Consider the following 25033-nt stretch of genomic DNA (forward strand, 5'->3'; position numbering starts at 1 on the left):
AAAAGAAGTGTTTAGGGGTGTCCTTGAGACCATTGGGAGAGTGAACCAGTGGCTGGAAGATCTCTCCCTATGTGCCTTCAAGTAAATCAATATTTTAAAAAAAAAAAAAAAGTATTTGGGGCTGGTGCTGTGGCGTAGCAGGTTAAGCCACTGTCTGCAGCACTGGCATCCCGTAGTAGAGTGCCTTTTCAAGTCCCAGCTGCTCCACTTCCCATCTAGCCCCTTGCTAATGCAGCTGGGAAAGCAGCAGAGGATGTCCCAAGTGCTTGGGGCCCTGCACCCATGTGGGAGACCTGGATGAAGCTCCTGGCTTTGGATCTGCCCAGCTCCAACAATTGCAGCCATTTGGGGAATGAATCAGCAAATGGAAAGTCTCTCTCTACCTTTCAAATAAAATAAATCTTTAAAAGTAAAGTGTTTAAGTAGGGATGGGTGCTGTGGCACAGTGGGCTAAGCTGCTGCATCACATATCAAAGCACTAGTGCGAATCCTGGTTTCTCTGCTTCTGATCCAGCTTCCTGCTCTTGTGCCTGAGATATCAGCAGATGATGGCCCATGCACCTGGGTCCCTGCCTCCCATGTTGGGGACTCCGATGGAATTCTATTCCTGGTTGAGGCCTGGCCAAGTCCCAACTGTTGTGACCATTTGGGGAGTGAACCAGCAGCTGGAAGATAGCTGCCACTCACCTTTCAAATCAGTAATCTTAAAAAAGTGTTCAAGAAGACATAGGAGTTTTTGATATAGCTCAGATTCAAACATGACTCTAAATACATCCTTTATTAGGCCAGCCTTAGGATTTTTATCTATAAAAGCTCAAAAACGAAAAGTCTGCAGTGGCACGGAGTGTTAGAAAAGATCGCCTGCAGCTGGGAGACTTCAGCGTCTTTACATCATAGTTACTAGGCTTCAGACTTCATTGCTACATACCTGTATTGTGTACTTCCTCAGAAATGTACATGCCTTCTCGATAGGTCAGCCCCCCCACAACAGGGGTTCCTGTGGCCGGGGCCAGTGTAGGGTCAAATGCATCAATATCAAAACTCAGATGGATTGGCCTTTGTCTTCTGGAAAGGAAGAGGATATGAGAATACTTCAGTTGTGCTGGGATGCACATTCTTCCCATGGTTTCAGCACCTTACGTTTGTTGCTGTTGGTCCTGGTACTTTGCTGCTATTACAGCTTATTTCCAGGTTTCCTATTAATTTTGGCCATTATTAATTACTATTAATAATCCTATTACTATCATATTTGCTTCTGTATACCACTTTGTGATACTGTTTCACATGCCTCAAACTGTATATTTCTGGCTTACCCTGGGCATTGGAACCTTTTACATTAATAACTGTCAGGAGAAAGAATTCCTCACTTCCATGTTTCACTGGGGCCTGACACATTCTAATTTAAGTTGGCTTGATCTAGGTTCTAGTTGCAGTTATTCTCTAAGATAACAGCAGCTGGACTTAATTCTGATTTTATGTCTGCATCTTATCTTCTGAGTTAAGTTTAACCCAGGTTTCCAGTGGCTGAAACTAGCATACAATATCTACATGCCAAGTAACTTGATTTGTTAACAGCTTAATTAAGAAATGACATACTAACAGATGACAGTTCTGACATTAATCACCCAGAAGCAGAGACTGAAGCTTTTTTTTTTTAGCATTCATTTGCCATCTTTTTTTTTTCTTATTTTTTTAATTTTTTAATTTAATTTAATTTTTTTTTTTTTTAATTTTTGACAGGCAGAGTGGACAGTGAGAGAGAGACAGAAAGGTCTTCCTTTGCCGTTGGTTCACCCTCCAATGGCCGCCGCGGTAGGCGCACTGTGGCCAGCACACCGCGCTGATCTGATGGCAGGAGCCAGGTGCTTATCCTGGTCTCCCATGGGGTGCAGGGCCCAAGGACTTAGGCCATCCTCCACTGCACTCCCTGGCCACAGCAGAGAGCTGGCCTGGAAGAGGGGTAACCGGGACAGGATCGGTGCCCCGACCGGGACTAGAACCCGGTGTGCCGGCGCCGCAAGGCGGAGGATTAGCCTAGTGAGCCGCAGCGCCGGCCTCATTTGCCATCTTTCTATGCTCCCAGGATTTACTTGATATAAAAACTCAAATGAAGCAATAGCAAGACTGTAAGAATGGGACAGCTGGACCGACATCAAAAGATAAGCTTTACAGTGGAGATAAAAAGAAACGCCTGAGAGACAGAGGATCCAGTCAGCAACTGAAAGGAAGCCACTCCCCGGAGCCCAGGAGGAAGAATGACCCGAGTTTCATATTCTGCCTTTCTGAACTACCTGAAGTTTTGCTATATACATGTTTTGCTTTTATTTTAAAAGCAGAGCTGTTCTCAAGGACAGGCTAAAGCGTACTGCCTGTTGGGAGTTTGCCCCATTGCCCTTTGGGATGGAGAAGTAGACATCCATTGTAGTTACTTACTTGCCAATCAGGAGATCAAACGTCTGTTCCATGACCTTCTGGATACCAAGCCGATCAATGTCTCTCATGGAAAAATACTGGATATCATACTTCTTCAAAATAAAACTGTGGTGAGAGATGAAGGAAGAGTCCTTACCTTCAATAGCATTTCTTTTTAAAAAATGTATTTATTTAAAGGCAGAATGACAGGGAGAGGCAGAAATGTCTTCCGTTCACTCTCCAGATGCTCACAAGAGCCAGAAGTAGGCCAGGCTGAAGCCAGGACCTCTGGGTCTCCCAGGAGATGCAGAACCCAGCACTTGGCCATCATCTACTGCTTCACAGGCACACTAGCAGAAAGCTGGATCAGATGCAGGAGCAAAGTAGCTAGGAATGGAACGAGGCCCTCCAGTACGCAACGCAGAGTCCCAAGCAGCAGCCTAACCTGCTGCACCAGCATTTGTAACAAATGTACATTTAGGAGAAATTTACCTTTATATAATGACTTACAGCCCATTAAGTTAAGCATTAAATGATGTTCCTTTCCAACAGGAACATAAGTAGCTAGTACAGACAGACCCAAGGCTTAATCCTAAGGCAGCAACTCACTGTTCAGGCGGATCCACGTCTCTTAAACCGATATACACAATACTTGGAGAAGAGATACAAGGTTTGATCCAGGAAAATCCTGGGAGTTGTGGTACCTATGAAGAGGGGAATGAACAAGATTAATCAAGAATTCTTAGGCGTGAATTCTTCCCAGGGTATACAGTCTGCACTCTCATCTTATGCACAGGATGTGTCCAGGGAAAATACCTGATTTGGGAATGAGAGCTGACAGGAGTGGGAAAAGGGCAGCTTTCTCTAGAAGAATAAAACAGTCTCTCCTGAGGTGGCCTCACTTTCCCATTAAGTAACCTAAATAGCATGAGTACTGCTGCATACCCCTTCTCCATCCTTGTGAACATTATTGAGCTAATTCAGTTGCCACCTCAACCTGCCAACCCCCACATCACAAATTTGTATGGTCCTAGTGCAGATTCTAGTCTGTGCCTAGCATGGATTCCCAGTATATTCCAAACAAACAGCTCAGGAAAACACTACCCACAGGCAGTCCTGATCTTACTTGTCTTTTAGACCCAGCTGTCTGACATGGTGGCCCAGGAGCTCTAGCCAGGAAGTCCTGTGGATGTAGCAATCACTACAGCTACTATCTTCTCCTGCCTTTCTTATAGGATACTGAGTCCCCTAAGAACAGGGACCCTGTCCTTGTGATCTCACGCCCCTAGCATCTAGCAGACTGGCTGGCCCTTAATAGCATTTAATGACCAATGAAGGAGCAGTGAGCTACACTCAACCCACCCTTCACCAAAGTCTTCCTGAACTAGACCCCTAGAGGCCCAGGACAACCCTGTAAGTCATTCACCCTGCTTTTTATTTCAGTCCACTAACCTTGTCCTGTAGTTCTCTTAGGAGAAATGACACTGGCTGGCCATGGAGGTTTCCCGATGAGGTGGTGAGGGGTGTATTGATGTCAGCATGGGCATCAACCCAGACAACACAAAGGTCTGGGCAGTGCCGGGCGTGGCCACTAATGGTACCAATTGCCAGGCTGTAAAGAACAAATACAATCTTCAAGGTCCTCTGCTTGGCAAACATCAGCATTACACAGCTTACACTCTGTCCTTAGGGCAAAGTCGGGGGCTAGACTGAGGCTGGGTTTGGGTGACACAAAAGTCCTGGGGGTTGTAGTTCCCAAAGGTTAACCTTGAGCAAGTTTGAGGGCACAAGATGTACAGCTGTTAAGATTCAAAGCTGATTGATGCTTGCCCTGCAGTGTGCCCTGACACATGTGAGTGCTGCCTCCAAATCTTTCTACTGTCATCCATTAGCCCTGTCCTAGAAAAGGAACCAAGTATTTGTTCAGTGAATGAAGTCCAGTTAAATGATGTGGTCTATAAGCAGCAACTCAACAACAGCAAAAATTAGTGCTTAAAGCATGTTGGAGGGTGGGGTGGGGAGGCAGCGTTGTAGCACAGTGGGTCATGCTGGTGCTCGGACAGTGGCATCCCATATCAGAGAGCTGGTTGAGTCCTGGCTGCTCCTCTTCCAGTCCAGCTCCCTACTAACGTGCCTGGGAAAGCAGTGGGAGATGGTCCAACTACCCAGACCCCTGCCATCCACACTGGAGACCAGATGGAGTTCTTGGCTCCTGGCTTCAAGCCTGGCTCAGCTCCAATGCATGCGGCCATTTGGGGAGTGAACCAGCAGATCGAAGTCCTGTCTCCCTGTCACTCTGCCTTTCAAATAAAATGAGGCTTTAAAAAAAAAATTATTTGAAAGAGTTACAGAGAGAGGGAGAGACAGATATTTTCCTTCTGCTGGTTTACTCCCAAAATGGCTGCAATGGCCAGGGCTGGACCAGGCTGAAGCCAGGAGCCAGGAGCTTCTTCTGTGTCTCCCACATGGGTGGCAGAGGCTCAGGAACTTGGCTATCTTCTGCTGCTTTCCCAGGCACATTAGCAGGGAGCTGGATCAGAAGTAAAGCAGCCAAGACACGAACTGGCACCCATTTGGATGCTGGCACCATATTGCTGGCCCCTAAAAATGAGGAGTCTTTACAACATATTAAGGGAGACCTGGAAGACCTACCTTACTAACAATGAATTATATTAACTTTTTAAGGATAAAAATAGAAAGCATTACAGGTTTTAAGGAAGCTTCTATGTGATACTTCTTAAACCTGAAATGGCTTGTAAAGATATGAAAGCAACAGGAAAACTCAATCAAAGATTACTTAGAACACTGAATAACACAAGTTTATTTGGTTGCATATTAGCATTAATATTCAAACATCTTTTAAGTGTCTATTTTTGCCTTTCTTTGGCCTTGGACTCTGGTCTACATTAGCAAGCTGTCCATCTTCCTAGTAACCAAGGAATTAGATTGCTGTGATTTGGTTCCTGAAGTCTTAGATATTTGAACCCCAAAGTCCTAAAATAATGGGAGGAAGGTGGTGATGTTGAACCCTATTATGCTGTTTAGAAGGTACGCCTAGTAGCGGGGTCCTTCAGTCATGGGGGGTTTGCCCTCAGAAGATAATTTGCACGAGAAGGTTATTATCAAAGCCTGAGTTTGGCTCAGCCTCCTTGCTTCCTGGGTCACCATTGTGATGCTTCCTCTGTGTGAGCTCTGCCATCACTATCTGCTGCTGGGTACCCAACCAAAGGGGCCACCTTATCTTGGACTTCCATCTCCAAAAATTGTGAGATAAATAAATCTTCTCTGTATAGTTAGTTGCCTGAGGTATTGTAACAGAAGCTAATACATGGACGTGGATAAGAAATGTAGCTTAAGCAATTTAGGAACTAACTGCAACCATCCTCCTTGGTCCACATAGCATGAGGTAGCATTTTAGGATCCATGTCCCCCACACTGGGCCTTTTTCAGGGGTACTACCATCTAACACTAAAGGCAGTGGACTGGAGTTTTGGTCCAGGAAGAGCTGTGTGATAAAAGACACTGAATTCCTCTGGATTTCAGTTTCCCCTTCTGTAAGGTAGGGAAATAAAACTTTTAGCCTGATAATATCAGAGCTCGTTTGATGATTAAGGTGACAGTATATACTTACTATGTAAAAGAAGCAGTAACCTACAAAATCTCTTCCTTTAAAATGTTTAACAGTTGTTCAAGTTATATACTTATCCCTTTCTCTTTAGAATCTTCGATTGCCTAGTTTTTAGCATTGAATAGGAAATAAGCAAATAGTAACACGGTGTATTGGTTAGCTTAACTAAATCCCTGACACAGGCTACTTATGAAAGAAGGAGGTTTGTTTTGATTCACACTTTTGGAGGTTGACAGTTCAAGATTGGGTATCTCATTGGTCTGACACCTGTTGAGGGTACTAACTGGCAGAATGTATGCAGAGTAAGGAATACATGATCAGCCAGGAAGTGGGAAGAGGGAGCAAGCTCATCATCTGAGTCTGTGATCTCCTTGAAAAGCCACCATGACTCGATCCCTTGGGGCTGTGCTCGGTTTAATCTAGTTCAACCAAATCACTTCCCAAAGGCCCTACCCTTATTTGAATTTTAAGTTTCCACCCCTAGTACCAGTACCATAAGATGTTGGGGGCCTAGCCTTTAACACATGGGACTTTGAGGCACACTCAGTTATCCAAACTATAGCACATGGCTACAGTACAGATAGCTGCAGGCAAAAAAAGAACCAAGGCCTGTGGTAATCACATTGCTAAGAGATCCCCAGGGGATGAGACTTGATCAGAAGAAAGACTGTAAACTTCCAGAGACAATAGTCCTGCAGCCGGGTCTGAGCACTCTTATTGTGCCTGATTTGTATTCCTAATGAGGAATCTACCTGCCTCTCCAGTTCTAACAAGGATTTGACTTCTATTTAGAGATCTGAAAACCTCTGAGAGCTTCAGTGGAAATTGCTAAATTGGATCTGGAAAAGGAAGTTCATTGCCATGGGGGACACTTTGGATTTGAATTCCCCACTTTGCTACTTCCTGGCTATAGGCCCTGGATAAGTTGTCTAACAAATGTATTAGATAAAACCACATCTACCTCGTGGCATTGTTAGGATGATAATAAAATATGTAAGAAGTACTCATTACTTCAATGCCTCGTCTACCAAAAATCATCACTTGGCTCAGATCACACTCCCCTATGAAGTCTTCCTGATCCCTTCTCAAATTCTGTAGAACTCAGTATTAAGAGATTTTTCCCCCCTCATTCCATATGGACTTATTTCATCTAGTTCTAATAGATCAGTTTCCCACAATCCCTAGTACTGTTGAGAAAGCAGAACAGTGCTTGATAAAGTACACACTGATCGACTAAGAGACCAAGGAGCGCAGGATTGCATTAATCACCTAGGAGACATATTGTGGAGGTAGAAAATCTTTTGACATGCCAAGAGGGAATCTTTAACAAACTAATCTGCAGAAATGCCAACAAAAATGCCTACATTCAGCCTATTGATGGGCACTGCCAAGTTTTCAGAAGTGCTAAGTGAAAGACCTAAGAAACCTTTCCACTAGATACGCACAAATACAGCATATCTTCTTGCTGTGGATACAACATGTTGTACAGGGAAAACCCACTGTGTTTCAGTAGCTCATCATCTTGGGCATAAAAATACTATTATTGCGGGTCGTTCTGGTGCAGCAGGTTAAGATACTACTTGGAACACCGGCATCCATATTACTGGGCCTGGTTTGAGTCCCAGTTAATTCTGTGCTTCTGGTACAAGGTTCTGCTAATGTGCCTGAGAGGCACCAGATGATGGCCTAAGCACATGGGTTCCTGCCAGCCACATGGGAGACTCTGATAGAATTCCTGGCTCCCTGGTTTTGCCTGTCCTGTCCCTGGCTATCGCAGGCATTTGGGATGTAAACTTGCAGGTACAAGATGTGTTTGTCTCTTTCCCTCTCTCTGCCACTCTGCCTTTCAAATAAACAATTTTTAAAAAACAAATGCTACTGTAGGGGTAAGCATTTGGCCTAGTGGTTAAGACCAGTAAGGATGCCCACCCCCTATATCAGAGTTCCTGGATTTGATAACTGGCTCTGATCCAGACTCCACTTCCTGCTAATGCAGACTCTGAGAGGTGGCCATAATGGCTGAAGTAACTGAGCACCTGTCACCTCCATGAGACACCGGATCAAATTCTCAGGCCCAGCCTCATCCCAGCCAAGCCCCAGAACAGTTGCAAGTACTTAGAGAGTGATTCAGCAGATCAGAGCTCCCCATTTGTCTCTTTCAAAAGAGATTTTTTTTTAAAGATTTATTTATTCATTTGAAAGGCAGAGTTACAGAGAGACAGAGGCAGAGAGAAAGGTCTTCCATCCAGATTCACTCCCCAAAAGGCTGCAATGATTGGAGCTGGGCCAATCTGAAGCCAGGAGCCTGGAGCTTCCCCCAGGTCTCTCCAGTGCAGGGGCCGAAGCACTTGGGCCATCTTCTGCTGCTTTCCCAGGCCATCGCAGAGCTAGATCGGAAGTGGAGCAGCCGGGACTTGAACTGGTGCCCATATGGGATGCCAGCACTGCAAGCAGCAGCTTTACCCGCTACACCACAGTGCCAGCCCCTCAAAGTAGTTTAAAAAGAAAATGCTATCACACAGGTTAAGCCACTGCTTGTGATCACTAATGTTTCTGGAAAAGCAGTGGAAGATGGTCCAAGTAGTTGAGACCCCTGCCACCCATGTTGGAGACCTGGATGGAGTTCCTGGCTCCTGGCTTCAGCCTGATCCAGGCATGGCTATTACAGCCATCTGGGGAGTGAGCCAGTGGATGGAAGAGCTGATTCTTCTCCCCTCCCTTGCTCTGCCTTTCAAATAAATAAATCTTTTTTCAAAATGCTATTATATACTTGTACATCATACCCTAAGTTTTCTATGGGGTCTTTCCTCCACGTGAAGAAACAGCTAGAGGATCTGAGGGACAGTCAAAGCATCTTGTGAGCCAGCCCTCCACTAGGCTCCCAGCTTACCTGTGATCACCTCCCACAGTGACACAGCTGTAGCCACCCGACACCGCTCTGTTAACCACCTCAGCCAGCTCCTGGTTGGCAAGGCCCACCGAGCGTGGATTCACTATCAGGTTGTTATAGAGATCATCCTTGGGGACTGGAGTAAAACTCAAATCTCCATAGTCTTTTAGACGGCAGCCTGAAAACAAACGAGGACAGATGAATTGTATGTGCTATTCCAACTGCGACAGGCCTGGGCCAAAGTAGTCACTTGTGGCAAAGCGCGGACAGACTCATTTTGTAATGAGTGGCCCATGACGGCAGCAGGATCATCTGGCTCCTCCCAGCAACCCCTAGAGGTGGATCCTGTTGGGAACACCATTCTGCAAAAGAACCTAGGCTTTTGAAAGTGAAACCCAGAGATTTTAATTGACTTAGCCAACAATCATGAAATCAGTAGCAGTTGGACTTCAGATACCCCAGTTATACGGTGGAAGTAAAATACCAAGAAAAAATAGGACTTGAAGAATTTACTATGAACTTACTATAAAAACACAAATTCTTATACACTGTTTCTTAAATAAAAAGTAAATCTGAGAACCTAAAGCACTGTAGAAGGGAAATATCTTAACATTCACCTAACTACATCATCCAAAGCACTAGTCTGTTCAACAGATTATTTCATTGAAAGGTAGAGTTACACAGAGGCAGAGAGAGAGAGAAAGGTCTTCCATCTGCTGATTCACTCCTCAGATGGCCTCACAGCCTGAGCTTCTTCCAGGTCTCCCATGCAGGTGCAGGGGCCCAAGCACTTGGGCCATCTTCTACTGCTTTCCTAGGCCATAGCAGAGAGCTGGATCGGAAGTGGAACAGCCAAGACTCGAACCGATGCCCATAAGGGATGCCCGCACTGCAGGTGGTGGCTTTACCCACTATGCCACAGCGCCAGCCCCTCAACAAACTCTTACTCATGTTATGGACAGTTGTATAAAGCACTAAAATATGCCTATTCATAAGTGAGAAAATTGAAGGTCACACAGAGCTGCTAGGTGCCAGATCGGGGATCTAAACCTAGGCCAGCTGGCTTCAGAGTTTGTATTTACTATATTTTGTCTCCCAAAGAATCCCTCCCGATTCCAGCACATTAAGAACTAATAAGTATTCTGAGAGCTTTGAATATTTTCCTACCCAGTTTGGCTGCTACTTTTAGGTAGACGTATAAATAACTCAGCTGTATCAAAAAGGGATTTGAATTATCAGGAAATGTTATCATTGATTATATCCCTAGCTTTTGCAGTATAGCTATGCCACTGTCACAGTGAGTTTTAAATTTTCAAATGCTGTAATCATTCACCTATCACTTTTCTCAATAGAATTCTAAAAAAAAAAAAAAAAAAAAGAATTCTAAAAACAGTACTTCAGAGTAGTAGGTGGTATATTTATTGCTCAGTTAAAGTTTTTATGGGTGTCTATATATATATATATATGTATATATATGAAGGATGGGACGTAAAGGGTTAAAACCAGCATGGGACTCATCATGAATTTAAATCAGACTGACCTCTAACTCTTGAACCCAAACTGAGTCCAGAACCAAACTTCTAAAGGAATGTGACAAATTGAGAAGCAATAATAAGGAACGTAAACCCAAGCAGGTGACTGCTACCAAAAGGAATTTTAGAAGCAAAATAGAAACGCTTATCCTGTTCTTGACTGAAGGAAAGACACACCTACAGCTGCAGTCTTTGTCATTGCATTGTAAGAAATAATCATATGGAAGGCCCCAGACCAGAAAAGATCCCGAGAACTAAATAAATAAGAAGGGGGAATGGGAGGGAGGAGGTGGGAGAATATGACAACAGGCCAAAGACATGGGGTACCAAGAGAAAAATGACCAAATAAAACATCTATAAAAATATTCTTAAGACATGAAAAAAGGTGCAAGTCATAATAGACTTCACCAGTCTTAAAATCTGGGAGGATACTCTGGACGTCAGGGAAAAGCAGCTTTAACTTCAAGTCACCATCAGGTCTTGCTTCTGCTGACGACACGCTCCTGGACGGGGCGCATCTAGCACAGTGCAGCTCATCCCAGGGCGTCCTGCTTCCACAGTTATCAGCAGTCTCCTTAGACCAGATCAACACTGAGGCCTCACTAGATAGAAGACACCAGAGCATGTCTGCGGTGTTGTCATATTTTTAGATCTACAGTCATGAAAGATTTTATAATCTAATTAAATTATGTGAATATTAACTTTTCAGAACCACTTTCCAGGTACTTGAACTTGCCAAACCACACATGACCAATAAGAAATGCAGGAAATTAAAGTGATAAGATAAGTACTAGAACTTGGGGAACACTCAAGTCCAATCACAGATACTAAGATATAAACTCTGATAAGTAAAAGACAAGTTAGCAGAGTACCATCTTCTGTCACACTTATCAGAAGAAAGCTGCACAAAGCCTAAAAAGGAGTCACCAGAGATCTGGTTGTCTCATGGTCAAAACTCTCCAAAGGAGAGTTTTATAAAGGATTTTGGTCAGTTAATGTGCAACCCTGCCCTGGGGTTGTTCACCAAATGAATCACAGCTTGGATGGTGGATTCCCCCAAGATTATCCAACCCCATTTACTCGGGTTCCTTCTCACCATCACCACACAGCCCCTGGTTATTTGCTTTATTTCCCAGATGCCTTCCTGCCAACCAGAGCTTCCAGCCCATGGGTGCTAGAAGAACTATTTGCTGCACATAGCTATGCACGGGTACTTGGGTTTATGCAGCATGGCCTCAGGCTCTGCACACCTGACGACCCCTGCACACAGCAAGCCTTGTGTTCCTGGACCCGCAGAGCTGAGGGACTATCTTGACAGGCCTGGCCAACCAGCCCACCCCACAGGACTCCATCTGTCCTGCAGCTGCCATAATTGTAAGTGTCAGGTGACGACTCCTACAGCAAGCTAAGTTTATTATCAGGGCTGTTTTGCTGTTTCCCACCCTCGTTACTGGCAACAGGAATTATTTGTGAAACTGAATATGTAATGGTGGAAAGCCCTCCTGCTCCCCACACACTGCTCTCTCACAGACTTTTATGTGTAAACGTGACGCGTGACGCACGGCTGCAGCACGCCCACCCCAAAGTCGAACACCCAGGACAGGCATTCCAGGTCAGCAGGAAGCTTTGGTGATTAGGGCTTTGTGGCTAAGGCTAGGGCTTCCCAGGCTCAAAGCTGCAGAGGGGAAGAAAGCATTGGTGGCCTAAAGGGGCACATTGCCCCTGCTCATGTGGCACTGGCCAGCAAATGCAGATCTAGCTTATGTCCAGAAGAGGCAGAATGTGGATTTCGGTGGATAGGCAAAAACTCTGGCCCAACAAGGACTGTTTAATTCTAATGCCGTAACCCTTTAAGTAATTAACAACTCAAAACACTGAAACCTTGGTTGCTCCAGGATTACCAGTGTTTACTGTTTTTTTAACTGTTCTAGTTCATTACAGAGCTGAATTGCCAAATGCATTATATCATCACGATGTAGCTCTCAGGAGTTTGCTCCTCCAGTGCTCACTGTACCAACAGCATTGAGACACCCATAAGACTAGAGTTGGCCAACTTAATAGGAATGAAAAGTTTGAGTAGTGGAGTGGGCCTTTGCCAGAGCTGTCACAAAGCCACTTGGGAAGCCCACACCTCATATCAGAGTGCCTGGGTCTGAGTTCTAGTCCTGCTCCCAATTCCAGTTTCCTATCAGTACAAACCCTGGGAGGCCACAAGTGATGGTTCAAGTGGTTGGGTCCCTGCCACCTACACAGGAGACCTGGATTGAGTTCCCAGCTCCTGGCGCAGCCCCACTCTGAGTAGTTGAGGGGTAAGTCAGCTCACTCATCTCCCCCTCTCCCTTAGATAAAATGTTTTAATATTAGAACAATGTGATATGAGGTTGCTGAGAACGTGAGTTGTAACCAGTAGACTAGTTTTTTGAGAGAGAAGGGAGGCTGATGGGAGGTTAATTTTTTCCAAGAGTAGGATAAACTGAGTAACATTAAAGGTGTTAGTTTAGGGCTGGTGCTGTGGCGTAGCGGGTAAAGCCGCCGCCTGTGGGCACTGGTTCGAGTCCCGGCTGCACCACTTCCGATCCAGCTCTCTGCTGTGGCCTGGGAAAGCAGAAGAAGATGGCCCAGGTCCTTGGGCCCCTGCACCCATGTGAGAGCCTGAGAAGCTCCTGGCTTTGGATCAGCGCAGCTGCAGCTATTGTGGCCAACTGAGGAGTGAACCAGCAGATGGAAGAGACACACACACACACACACCCGCCTTTCCTTCTCTCATGTGTAACTGACTTTCAAATAAATAAATAAATAAATAAATAAATCTTTTCCTAACAAAAAGAAAAAGGTATTGGTTTATCAGAGTGCCGGTGATGTGGGCAGGCAAGGAACTAGAGAGCAGAGGAGCTGGGAGACGGCCAGCAGGCTCCGTGCTGCAGCCCAGCACTGCACCAACCCCAGCCCCTTCATGCCGACGCAACACAGCTGCAGGCTCAGCACACCCATTCCCCATCACGCCCAAGGTGCCGGGATGACGTGTATGCTGCAGCCCCATTTGAAAACACCAAGAAACTTCCGAGATTCCCCTCCCCCCAAAAAGGGGGACAGAGGCCAGTGGTATTCATGCCCCCCAAACTCTGCCCTACTTGAATATTCAATTAGCGTACCACCTCCTGCCCTATAAAGGGATGACCCTAGCTTGGTGGGGGCAGCCATCCTTTCTTCCTCATGAAGAGGTTGTCCACTCTCACATCTGAGTGTATACTATCCCTTTAAAAATAAATCCTGTTGGGGCCAGCACTGTGGCGTAGCGGGTAAAGCTGCTGCCTGCAGTGCCAGCATCCCATATGGGCGCTGGTTCTAGTCCCGGCTGCTCCACTTCCAATCCAGCTCTCTGCTATGGCCTGGGAAAGCAGAAGATGGCCCAAGTCCTTGGGCCCCTGCACCCATGTGGGAGACCTGGAAGAAGCTCCTGGCTTCAGATTGGCGCAGCTCGGCCGTTGTGGCCATCTGGAGAGTGAACCAGTGGATGGAAGAGCTCTCTGTCTCTCCCTCTAACCCTTTCAAATACAATAAATCTTTAAAAAAATAAAAATAAATTCTGCTTTCCTGCACACCTTACATCTACTTCAATTCTTTTACATATGTACACAAGAGCCTAGAATAAGCCCGCCTGGGGGCCCTGTTGGCCACAACACTAGGGCAACTTCTGGTCCATGGGGCATAAGCAATGGGCTCACTGATTTAGACTCTTGGAGCCATAATGCAAGCCAGCACTGATAGGGAGGGAACCCCGGTGTCTGCCTGTCACACTTGAGGAAGCTGTGCCTTCCAGTTCTGCTTCAGCCCAATGCATCCGCAAATACAGGGCCGGTGGGACCTGGTATTCCACAGCTGTTCTTTCTTCTAAGATCAGATGAGCCTGAAACCAAGGAAGCTCTCATGTCAGATCTGGCACCAGTCTGAAAGGGCTCTTGTTTTTCACTTGCTGTTTATACACTGGCACAGCTTCACTAGTCCTGTCTCAAGTCTGGTAATGAAATACACCAACTACTACTCCGCTCTTCCCGGCCCAGACATTGCCTTGGGCCTTGATAAACCTCTCCGGACTCCAGTGGAAAGAGAACACAGGTACATGACACAATGATGCAACCAGGCGGTGGGGAAGGAATCAAAACAGCCCTGCCCGACCTTAGCAGTATCTATGACTGGCACTTCTATTTTGGGGCCAGCGAGTGAGTCCCAGAAAGATGCCAGGGACAGGAAAGAAAGCGGGATGTCATAGGTGTCCACTGCCACACATCACACCACGCCATGCTGGGCACCTTACAGACGCCTGTCGGCCCCCTCATCCTCCACTGGCACCACTGTCCACACGTGACAGAGGAAACTCCACAAGCCAAATCGCTCCAGCTATTTAGGGCAAGCTTGAATGACCCTTTTGTTAGAGACCCACACAAGACAGTGTTATGAGCAGGAGTTTCCCACAGCATCAATGTACCCCATTCTTACTACCGTGCTGACTTTCACAGGTGGCTCCGGTTGCTACCGAGACTCAGCAGGTTCAGAAAGCTGGGCGTGAAAGTGGCCGTCTTGAGAGTGAGCATGGGCAGAGTAACAGATTAGGAGAAAAGCAAGGTGCCTCTTAGTGTGCGGCTGGTTCAGGACGGAAATGTTCAGGACTTGTCACAGATTGTAACAGCATGAAACCTGAAGAAAAAGACTGATCTCATTTCCTGCCGAGAGGTACCGATGGCTTTTAAAGTTACAAATTCAGCTACCGTATGTGGAACTAGGTAAAGAGAATTCCTGGTCATTTAAAGGGATGCATTGCTAATCCTTAGAATGTCAAAGTTGAGCCTGCAACACCAGCTTATTGAGAACAGTTGCAGTATTACTGGAGGTCTAAACCTGGAAAAACGCAGTAGTAATTCGGACCAGAATTTTGTCTCATCTCTAACATCTCTGTTAACTGTCACCGAGGTGCACTCATTGGGATACCACCACCAAGATGCAGAGATCTAGACTTAGGGCATTTCATGTCCACAGGCTGTACAACCGCAAGAACCAGGTGTTCTGAACGATCCACAAGTCAGCGCTTTGCTCCCCTAGCCCTGTCTGCAGAGGAAACCAGGTGCATTAGGGCAGGAGAGCACAGCCAGGAAGCAGACACTTCTTCAGCGTCCCAGAGGAGATGGGGCCGGCTCCGTATCTCCTGTCTCCGCCCCAGGCAGGTGCTCCTGGAGGCAGCGAAGACCATGACTGAGGAAGAGAGGCAAAGATCGGCACTGGGGGCTCCAGGATGGACAGGACCTGAGGATCCAGGCCAGTCACGGGATCTGTCTGTGTTACATCCACCAAAGTTAATCTCAGGAGCAGACATAAACATGGTGTCAGTAGATGCTTTAGCATGACTCTGATCCTTGAGTTTTAACAAATCCAAACCAAACCAAAGCAAACCATACTTGAGGATTTAGCTGAAGACAGCAACAGCGGACCTGGAACATCAGTTACATTTTCTACTGATTGGTCCTCCAGCTACATCTGTCCTGGCCCCAGGCGATCAGGTGGTGTCATCTTCTAAAGATGAGCTCTGGAACGGGTGGCCCTCTGACCCACACCCATGCCAGCCCTCTGGACCACTTATTGAGCCAGGGCAGTTTCTTCGACTGGCAGCTGAGCGGCTTGCTTCTGGCACAGGCAGGATGGAGGCAAGAGAAGGATTTTGCTGGCTTTCTAAGTCAGTAGGACAAGACTGCTGAGCGGCTCTGAACACCGAAGGCCTACTAGTGTCAACACAATGACAGAACTTCCTTGTTCCAGTATGTAACCAGAGAGAGAGCAGCAACTTAGGGGTAAAGTACTACTCTAAGCCCACTGATCTCACTGAAACGGCTCGTCAGGAGCCGAGCCCTCAGGGGCTGGCATTGTGGCATCCCATAATCAGAGTGCCATTCAAGTCCTGCCTGTCCACTTCTGCTCCAGCTCCCTGCTGATGCGCCTGGGAAAGAAGCAGAGAATGGCCCAGGTGCTTGGGCCCCTGCAATCATATGGGAGACCCGGATGGAGTTCCTGCTTCCTGGCTCTGGCCTGGCCCAGCTCTGTCCCTGGCAGCCATTCGGGGAGTGAACCAGCAGATGGAAATCTGTGATTCTGCCTTGCAAATAAGTAAAAATAAATCTTCTTAGAGTCCAGCTGTCACTCACAACTTGAATCTGCAGCAGTCCCTAGGGACAGTTTTCCCTTAGCACAGCCACAAGGCCACTCACTCCCTGCTGGGACTCAACCCAGGTCACAGAGGAAGGGGTTTCCGCCTCTTTCCTATTCTCTTCTCTCTGCAAGGGAGAGGGAGCCAGGAAGATAACATTTTCTCACATCCGAGCATTCCCATACACGCTTCACATATCCTCAGACACCACGAGAGTTTGGTCATTAATAGAGAGCGACAGGTAAATATATTCAAAGGCTGAATTATTGAAACCAAGCCCTCAGCTTCTGTCTCTGAAGGGATGACACAGCCTCTGTGGGAAGTGACCAGAAGTCAGCCTTAGTCCTGCCCTGGCTTTAAAACATGTTTCAAAAAGGGGCGATAACTGGCCATTCATTATTATCCCACTAGCATCTAGCCTGGATCTGCCAGCTGATAGCCAGTCGCCTTGCAAGAGTTAAAGTTGGAAATGAGAAAGTTACCCTAGGAAGCATTCATTCTTAAATATCTGGGAAACCACGTGGTTTCCAGCAAATCACTTTGAGAGAAAAGAACTCATAATGGGGGGGGGGGGGGTGTCCCAGGAGTCAGGATGTGTCTGAGGCTGCAGGAGTGAGCTCTGCCCACTCTGGTCCCAACAAAAGCTGCTGTGTGCTGCCCAGCGCCCCGCTCAGTCCGAGGGACCCAGAGACAAGGTCTAGAGGCAGCCTCACGGAGCAGACGGGTGGGAGAAGACAGGTGGAAAACCAATAGTCCACCGTTGGCATAGGGTATGGTGGGAACGGACCCGGAAAGGAAGCGCTAGGACTTCTCAGAAGAGGCACTATCTGAGCCAAGAAGGAAAGGGGAAGGAGGAGTGCTTGCCAGAGAGGCACACGGTAGCGTCAGCCTTGCAGAACAAAGCCAGCGTGCTTGCAGAGGGCTGGAGAGATGAGGCAAGAGGACACAGGCAGGGCCCAGATGCACTGGGGAGCTGCGAAGGTTGTCAGGTCAGGAAGTGGTGACTCATGTGCATCTCAGACGGACCACCCAGAACAGTGCGGGAATGGACAGGCCTGGAGCTCCACGGGGTGCTAGATCAAACAGTAGGGCAGACAGCAGCAGGGAGGGGCACGGGGGAAAGACAAGAGGCCTGCCCTTCTGCTTTCTGGCTTGGCTAGAGATTGGGAAGGGAGTGGAAGAGATGCTAAGTTCACATTTGGCTACGCTGGCATTGAGGCGTTAGGTCGATCCCACTGAAAACACATGGAGACCGTGAACGGGTCAACTCTAGGTGACACTTGGTGGCCGATAAGATCACAGATGGAAGTGTACACTGCCGCCTTCTGATGCAGAATTGCCAACAGCCAACCCACAAACCTGAACCTGATCAGGGGTCTGGATCTCATGACCTGCTTACAGGAAACAGGGAAGACAAATGTCCCAGGACATCTGGGGATGTGAACGCAAAACCCCAACAGAAACCCTATAGACAGGTGAGATCAATTCCTTTACAAATGAACCACACGGAAGGAAAACCACAACAGCCAGGGGCTCCAGCCAGGTATCCCACATGGGAAGCAAGGGTTCAAGGCTTGTGCTGCTCTCCTGATAACATTAGCAGGGAACTGGATCAGAAGTGGAGCAACCAAGACTCCGGTTGGCACTCTGTTGGTGTCACGGGCAGTGACTTAACCCACTGTGCCACGGTGTAGCCCTCGCAAAAATATTTTGAGGGAGCAATCGTTTAGCCTAGTAGCTAGGACATGGGCATCCCTTAATGGAGTGCTTGGGTTCAAATCCCAGCTCTAGCTCCTGATCCCAGCTTCCTGCTAATAGAGACCCTGGGAGACAACAGTGATGGCTCAAGTACTTGGGTCCCTGCCACCCACATAGGAGACCTGCACTGGGTTGCCAGCTCCAGGCTTTGTCATCGTGGGTATTTAGGGAATGAGCCAGCAAACAGCAGCTCCCTTGCTCTGTCATATAAAAATTAAAAAGTTTTCAAAGCCATGTGTAATTTTTTTTTTTTGACAGGCAGAATTAGACAGTGAAAGAGAGAGAGAAAGGTCTTCCTTCCATTGGTTCACCCCACAAATGGCCGCTACGGCTGGTGAGCTGTGCAGATCCGAAGCCAGGAGCCAGAAGCCAAGAGCCAGGTGCTTCCTCCTGGTCTCCCCTGCAGGTGCAGGGCCCAAACACTTGGACCATCCTCCACTGCCTTCCCAGGCCACAGCAGAGAGCTGGCCTGGAAGAGGGGCAACCGGGATAGAATCCGGCGCCCCTACCAGGACTAGAACCCGGTGTGCCGGTGCTGCAGGCAGAGGATCAGCCAAGTGAGCCGTGGTGCCAGCCACGTGTAATTTTTAATACTCATTTTTCAAGAACTTTCTGGAGAACCCTTATCCAGCATAGATTTCAACTTTTCTTGCACCAAAATCAGCTTATCTTTAAATTCTATTCTTCCACGAAGCTTTTGAGTACCCTCAGGTGGCTGAAAGTTAATTGTTCACTATCTGTTCTTCTGCAGAGACAAGATGTTTAAGTGGAACATGATGTAAAATAAACTAAATTCTAGTGGAAGTGGCCACATGACCAGTTCTGGCCAACAGGATAAGCACAGGTGCCCTGCAGCAACTGGGGAAGGGAACTTTGCCAGCAAGCCGGAGGCCTTGCAGTAACACAAGAATCTAGACCTGAACTTCAAGAAACAGAGCCACCCAAACAGCTCTGGATCCCTCTACCTTCTACCTGAGAGGGAGATGATCCGTTTTCCATAACCCATCATACCTTTGGACTCCGATTTGCAATCTTAAAAGGAGTCTGGCCAGCGCTGTGGCTTAACAGGCTAATCCTCCGCCTTGCGGCGCCGGCACACCGGGTTCTAGTCCCGGTCGGGGCACCGGATTCTATCCCGGTTGCCCCTCTTCCAGTCCAGCTCTCTGCTGTGGCCCCAGAAGGCAGTGGAGGATGGCCCAAGTGCTTGGGCCCTGCACCCCATGGGAGACCAGGAGAAGCACCTGGCTCCTGGCTTCAGATCAGCACGATGTGCCGGCCGCAGCGGCCATTGGAGGGTGAACCAACAGCAAAAAGGAAGACCTTTCTCTCTGTCTCTCTCTCTCACTATCCACTCTGCCTGTCAAAAATAAAAAAATAAAAAATAAATAAATTAAAAAAAAGGAGACTGGAGGAGGGTATGCTTTGTTGACGCAACTAATTAAGGAGACAACAGGAAGGGAGTTCACACTGGATTGGGAAAAAAAACCGCAGACTGGGGGTGGGCCTCAGGTTAAGATGCTGCCTGCGATGCTAGCATCCCATGAGTGCTGGTTCGAGTCCTGGCCCATCCACATTGGATCTAGCTCCTCCACCTCTGACCCAGCATCCCTGTTGACGTGCCTTGGAAGGCATCAGAAGATGGCCCAGGTACTTGGAACCGCTACCTACGTGGGAGATCCGGATGGAGTTCCAGGCTCCTGACTTTGGCCTAGCCTAATCCTGGCTGTTGAGGCCATTTAGGATTTAGGGAGTGAACCAGAGGATCGAAGATATGTGGATGTGTGTGTGTGTGTGTGCCTTTCCCCCTTTAACTCTGCCTTTCAAGTAAACAAATCTTTAAAAAAAGAAAAACAGACTTGAGGATTATGGGAAAATATCTCAAAGGGCCACCATGAGGAAGGTGAAGATGAAGACACTAAGCAAATGTTTGGAGTTCAGGACCACATATTTTGAGGCTGACGTGGCGCAGTGGGCTAGGCCACCTCTTGGGATGCCAGTATCCCGTATCAAGTCTTGGCTGTTCTTCTTCTAATCCAGCTCCTTGCTAATGTGCCTGAAAAGGCAGATGATGGCTCAAATGCTTGGGCCCCTGCCACCAACGAGTGAGAATTTCCTGGCTCCTGGCCTCAGCCTCGCCCAGCCCCAGCCGTTGGGCCATTCGGGGAGTGAGCTAGTGGATGGAATATCTGTGCTTCCCTCTCACTGCATCTTTCAAAAAATTAACAAGAAACCGCTCACAGTCAGGCAGCGCTGCTCCAAGTAGCCGTAGTCCTGGTCAGAGCCGAGAACCCAGCCGTCTGGGCCAAGCCAGGGTGCAGGTTCTAAATGGCAGGAAGTGGGGCTTTCCACCACCTCCACGACTTTGGAACACATCTTATGCTACCTTTCTTAAGTCTCACTTTTATTTACAGTTCAAAACAACATGCCGAAACAGGGTAGAAAGAACTTTCCAAATCCATAGTGCTGTCGCGTCCCCAAGGAGCCCAATCATCGAGTGACCATCCATCCTTGCTCTTAGTATGTGGGGACTTCAAGAAGTTTCTGGAAAGAGGGACTCAAAAGAGCACATGCATTGCCCATGATCTTTCTGAAGCCCCCTTGTAAATTCTGTTTTTAATTTCTTAAAAAGTGTGATGATACACATACAAGTTACCATCTTAACTGTTCCCTGGGAAGTTCAGTAGCATCACACAGTACCTCCACACCTCTGTGTAGCCATCCCCGCCACCACCTCCAGAACTTTTCACCTGGCAAAGCCAACCTGTCCCCATGGAGCAGTAACTCCTCACTGTCCTCCTGCAAGTCCCCCCCCCCCCCCCCCGGCAACCACCACTCTACCGTCTCTAGAGACCCCAAGTGAATGGAATCGTGAAGTGTCTGTCGTTTTGAGACTATTTATACATAATATATTTATATTTTATTTATATTCCACTCAGCACAATGTCCAAGGTTCACCCTTATTGAGCACATGTTAGAATTTCCTGTCTTTCTAACACTGGGTAATACTCCCTTGAACGTGCCACAGTGTGTGTACACATTCACGCCTCAGTGGACACTGGGTTGCTTCCACCTTTTGGCTGCTGTGAGTCGTGCTGCTTTGAACCTGGGTGTACAAGTCTCTAAGGCTCTGCATTCAGCTCCTTGGAGTAGAGACCCAGAAGTGGGATCGCCGTGTGGTGATTCTGTATTTAATGTTTCGGGAAACACCATACTGTGGTCTGTAGCAGCTGCCCCATTTTATGTTCCTACTACAGTTTCTCCACATCCTCACCAACACTTCAACAATGACTTTTGTTTTGTTCTGAAGGTAGCCATCCTAATGCGTGTGAGGTAGGCATAATTGGCTTTTTGCAAATTATACAATGGGATAATGGCCAGTGTCTAGCACAGCATCTAGAACATGCTGAATGTCAGATACGAAGTAACTTTTAAGAGGGTAAGGTAACTGCTTTGCTGCCTTTATAAACAAAGACACTGAAATTTGCCAAATCCCAACAGAGCCTGCTATGGACCCAGCATGGTTCCAGGGGCATCATCAGCGATGGAAGCTTTTTCTACGGCACTGGGAGATTACTGAACAATCTTCTAAAAAGAATCTGCAATATAAAGGAGGCCAGGAACACAAAGCCAAATCCAATGCACTGGTCACTGTTACTGACCTTCCTGGTGAGACTGAGGATGGAGGCCTAAAGACACACCACTTATAGTGGGTAACACTGCTGCCTGCAGTGCCAGCATCTCAAATGGGTGGCAGATCCAGTCCCAGCTGCTCTACTTCGCATCCAGCTCTCTGCTATGGCCTGGGAAAGCAGTAGAAATGGCACAAGTCCCTGAGCCCCTGCAGCCACGTGGGAGACCTGGAAGAAGCTTCTGGCTTCAGATCGGCACAGCTCCAGCCGTTGTAGCCATTTGGGGAGTGAACCAGTGATGGAAGACTTCTACGCTCTCTGCCTCTCCTTCTCAAACTCTGACTTTCAAATAAATCTTAAAAAGAAAAAAAAGATGCCACTTCTCAGCTCAGGCCTCAGCTCCTATTCCTCCCCAACAGGTGCCCATCCCCCAAGGAGAGTGTAGCACAGACAAGGCCCAAAGCAGTGGAGTGCTTGGTCATTCTTTGAATCCCTGCTATAATTTGAATATGTCCCCTCAAAGGGCACTTGTTGGAAACTTAATCCCCAACTCCACAGTGTTAACAGCATTAAACCTTTTATGAAGGCTCTCCTAACAGAATAACCTGTCTCCTCTCACCCTCACAGTACGATCCCTTGTGCAATTAAGAATATGGCAGTCATCTGGGAAGTAAACCAGCAGATGGAAGGTCGTGCTTTCTCTCTCCTCTGTGCTACTCTTTCAAATGATTTTTTTTTAAGGAAAGTTTACTTTTGGTATAAAAGTTTTGAAATTCAGGCATAAGAGACTTTAGAAAGTTCATGGAAGATGAATACCATTAAAAAAAAAAACTGCGTAGACTTCAAAACTTTTTGTACCAAAATAGGCTTCCCTTTTAATTCTATTTGCATGAACTTTGTGGAGTTCCTTCATGTTTTCTGTTAAGTATAAACATAGGCGTGGAATTGCTGGATCACGTGGTAACCGTATTTTGGGCCCTGCCAGACCGTTTCCCAAGATGGCCACAGTTTTCCATTGCCACCAGCAGTGCCCAAGGGTGCCAGCCTCTATATTCTCACCAGCACACGGCATTGTGTACCTCACAGCCTCCTGCTGACTGTGAAGTATCCCACTGTGCTTTTTATCTGCGGTTCTCTAATGATTGCTTACCAGTCACCTGTATAATTTTAGAGAAATGTCTATTAAAATCTACTGCCGATTTTTAAATTCAGATTATTATAATTACTTAAGTATTCAAGACACCGGAACCTTATCAGATATGATTTGCAAATATTTTCTGCACTCTATGGGCTATCCATTTTCTTGATAGTGTCCTTTGAAATTCAGAAGTTTGCGGCCGGCGCGCCGTGGCTCACTAGGCTAATCCTCCGCCTTGCGGTGCCGGCAAACCGGGTTCTAGTCCCGGTTGGGGCACCGGATTCTGTCCCGGTTGCCCCTCTTCCAGGCCAGCTCTCTGCTGTGGCCCGGGAGTGCAGTGGAGGATGGCCCAAGTGCTTGGGCCCTGCACCCCATGGGAGACCAGGAGAAGCACCTGGCTCCTGCCTTCGGATCAGCATGGTGCGCCGGCCGCAGTGCACCGGCCACGGCGGCCATTGGAGGGTGAACCAACGGCAAAGGAAGACCTTTCTGTCTGTCTCTCTCTCACTGTCCACTCTGCCTGTCAAAAAAAAAAAAAAAAATTCAGAAGTTTGAAATTTTGACAAAGTACAATTTTTCTTTGGTCACTTGTGATTTTGGTGGGTTATCTAAGAAACTGCTGCATAACCCAAGGTCCCAAAGATTCATTCCTACTTTTTAAAAACAGTTTTATGGTTATTAGCATCATATTTAGGACTTTGATCCATTTTAAATTAATTTTTATATATGGTACAAGGCAAGTATCCCATTCAGGTGTTCTAAGTGGATCTCCAATCGGCCCAGAACCATTCCCTTGAGAGTATTCTTTTCCTGTTGACTTGAATTGGCCAAATAAAGACAGCCTTGCAAGTGGGGCCTGCTAGAGGAGCGCCACACCAGCCAAGTGACATTCCCTGGGGATCGTCTTCCTCTTCGAAGACACACACCCCCCCCCTCCTGGTTTGCCCTGTGGCTACCGGCTGTTGGGCTTTCTAGGCTGCAGCCAAGCTGGGCAGGGCACGTACAGGGAGAGCAAGTGCAGGTGCCACAAAGCATGCTGTTCTCTCTAGACTCAGCTGTTCCTCTTTGATAAACGCTCCCCAGATCGCTGCAAACCTCTCATTGTTTTCCAGAGTTCTGAAAAAGCTGAGTCTATCTCTCATTCCTTTTAGGAAAGAGAATTTAGGCAATCTTACTCCATCACTTTCACAGACATTGCTATTTAATTTAAAGTAACTCGGAGTTCCCACGAACAACATGCGGGTTTCTGGTTTTCCTTGAAACAGCAGAGATGAGAAGGCTCACCCGTTCCCAGAGGGCAGCGACTGACTAAAGCCCAGGACTGGTTTTTAGTCCCAATCCAGGCCCATTTCTGCCTCACGGCCCTTGCATGTACCGTTCCCTGTGTTTGAAATGCCTTTCTTTCCCCTCCTCAAGCTCCGCCCACAAAGCAGCTCGTCACCAGGACTCCTGCCTACATCTGCAATGCTGGCACTGTCCAACACCTGTCACCGCCCACCCCTGGCTTTCCCTCTTCGTTACCATCTGACGTGCTTGTATGTTTCACTTCTGTCTCCTTAGAATCGGAGTTCTACGACAACAGGAATGTGCTTTGTTCTCCAAGAACTTAATAGTGTTCAAACACAAGAACTTCAAAAGTTCATGATGGCCAGCACTGTGGCGCAGTGGGTTAAAGCCCTGGCCTGAAATACTGGCATCCCATATGGGCGCCGGTTCTAGTCCTGGCTGCTCCTCTTCTGATCCAGCTCTCTGCTATGGCCTGGGAAAGCAGAAGGCCCCAAGTCCTAGGGCCCCTGCACCCACACGGGAGACCTGGAAGAAGCTCCTGGCTCCTGACTTTGGATAGGCTCAGC

General features: G+C 47.4%; 1 protein-coding gene across 1 annotated transcript in view; it reads right to left on the reverse strand.

The window, feature by feature from the left end:
* ARG2 (arginase 2) overlaps positions 1 to 25033 on the reverse strand; it is a 35275-nt gene that overhangs the window by 3235 nt on the left and 7007 nt on the right. Inside the window, exons 3-7 of the mRNA XM_062181771.1 lie at positions 8931 to 9108; positions 3865 to 4024; positions 3022 to 3116; positions 2434 to 2538; positions 929 to 1065 (exon numbers count right to left, since the gene is read on the reverse strand). Of these exons, the coding sequence (XP_062037755.1) occupies positions 929 to 1065; positions 2434 to 2538; positions 3022 to 3116; positions 3865 to 4024; positions 8931 to 9108 (675 nt within the window). The remainder of the gene's footprint in view (positions 1 to 928; positions 1066 to 2433; positions 2539 to 3021; positions 3117 to 3864; positions 4025 to 8930; positions 9109 to 25033) is intronic.

The sequence above is a fragment of the Lepus europaeus genome, chromosome 22, assembly GCF_033115175.1.
Source record: "Lepus europaeus isolate LE1 chromosome 22, mLepTim1.pri, whole genome shotgun sequence".
NCBI classification, from domain to species: Eukaryota; Metazoa; Chordata; class Mammalia; order Lagomorpha; family Leporidae; genus Lepus; species Lepus europaeus.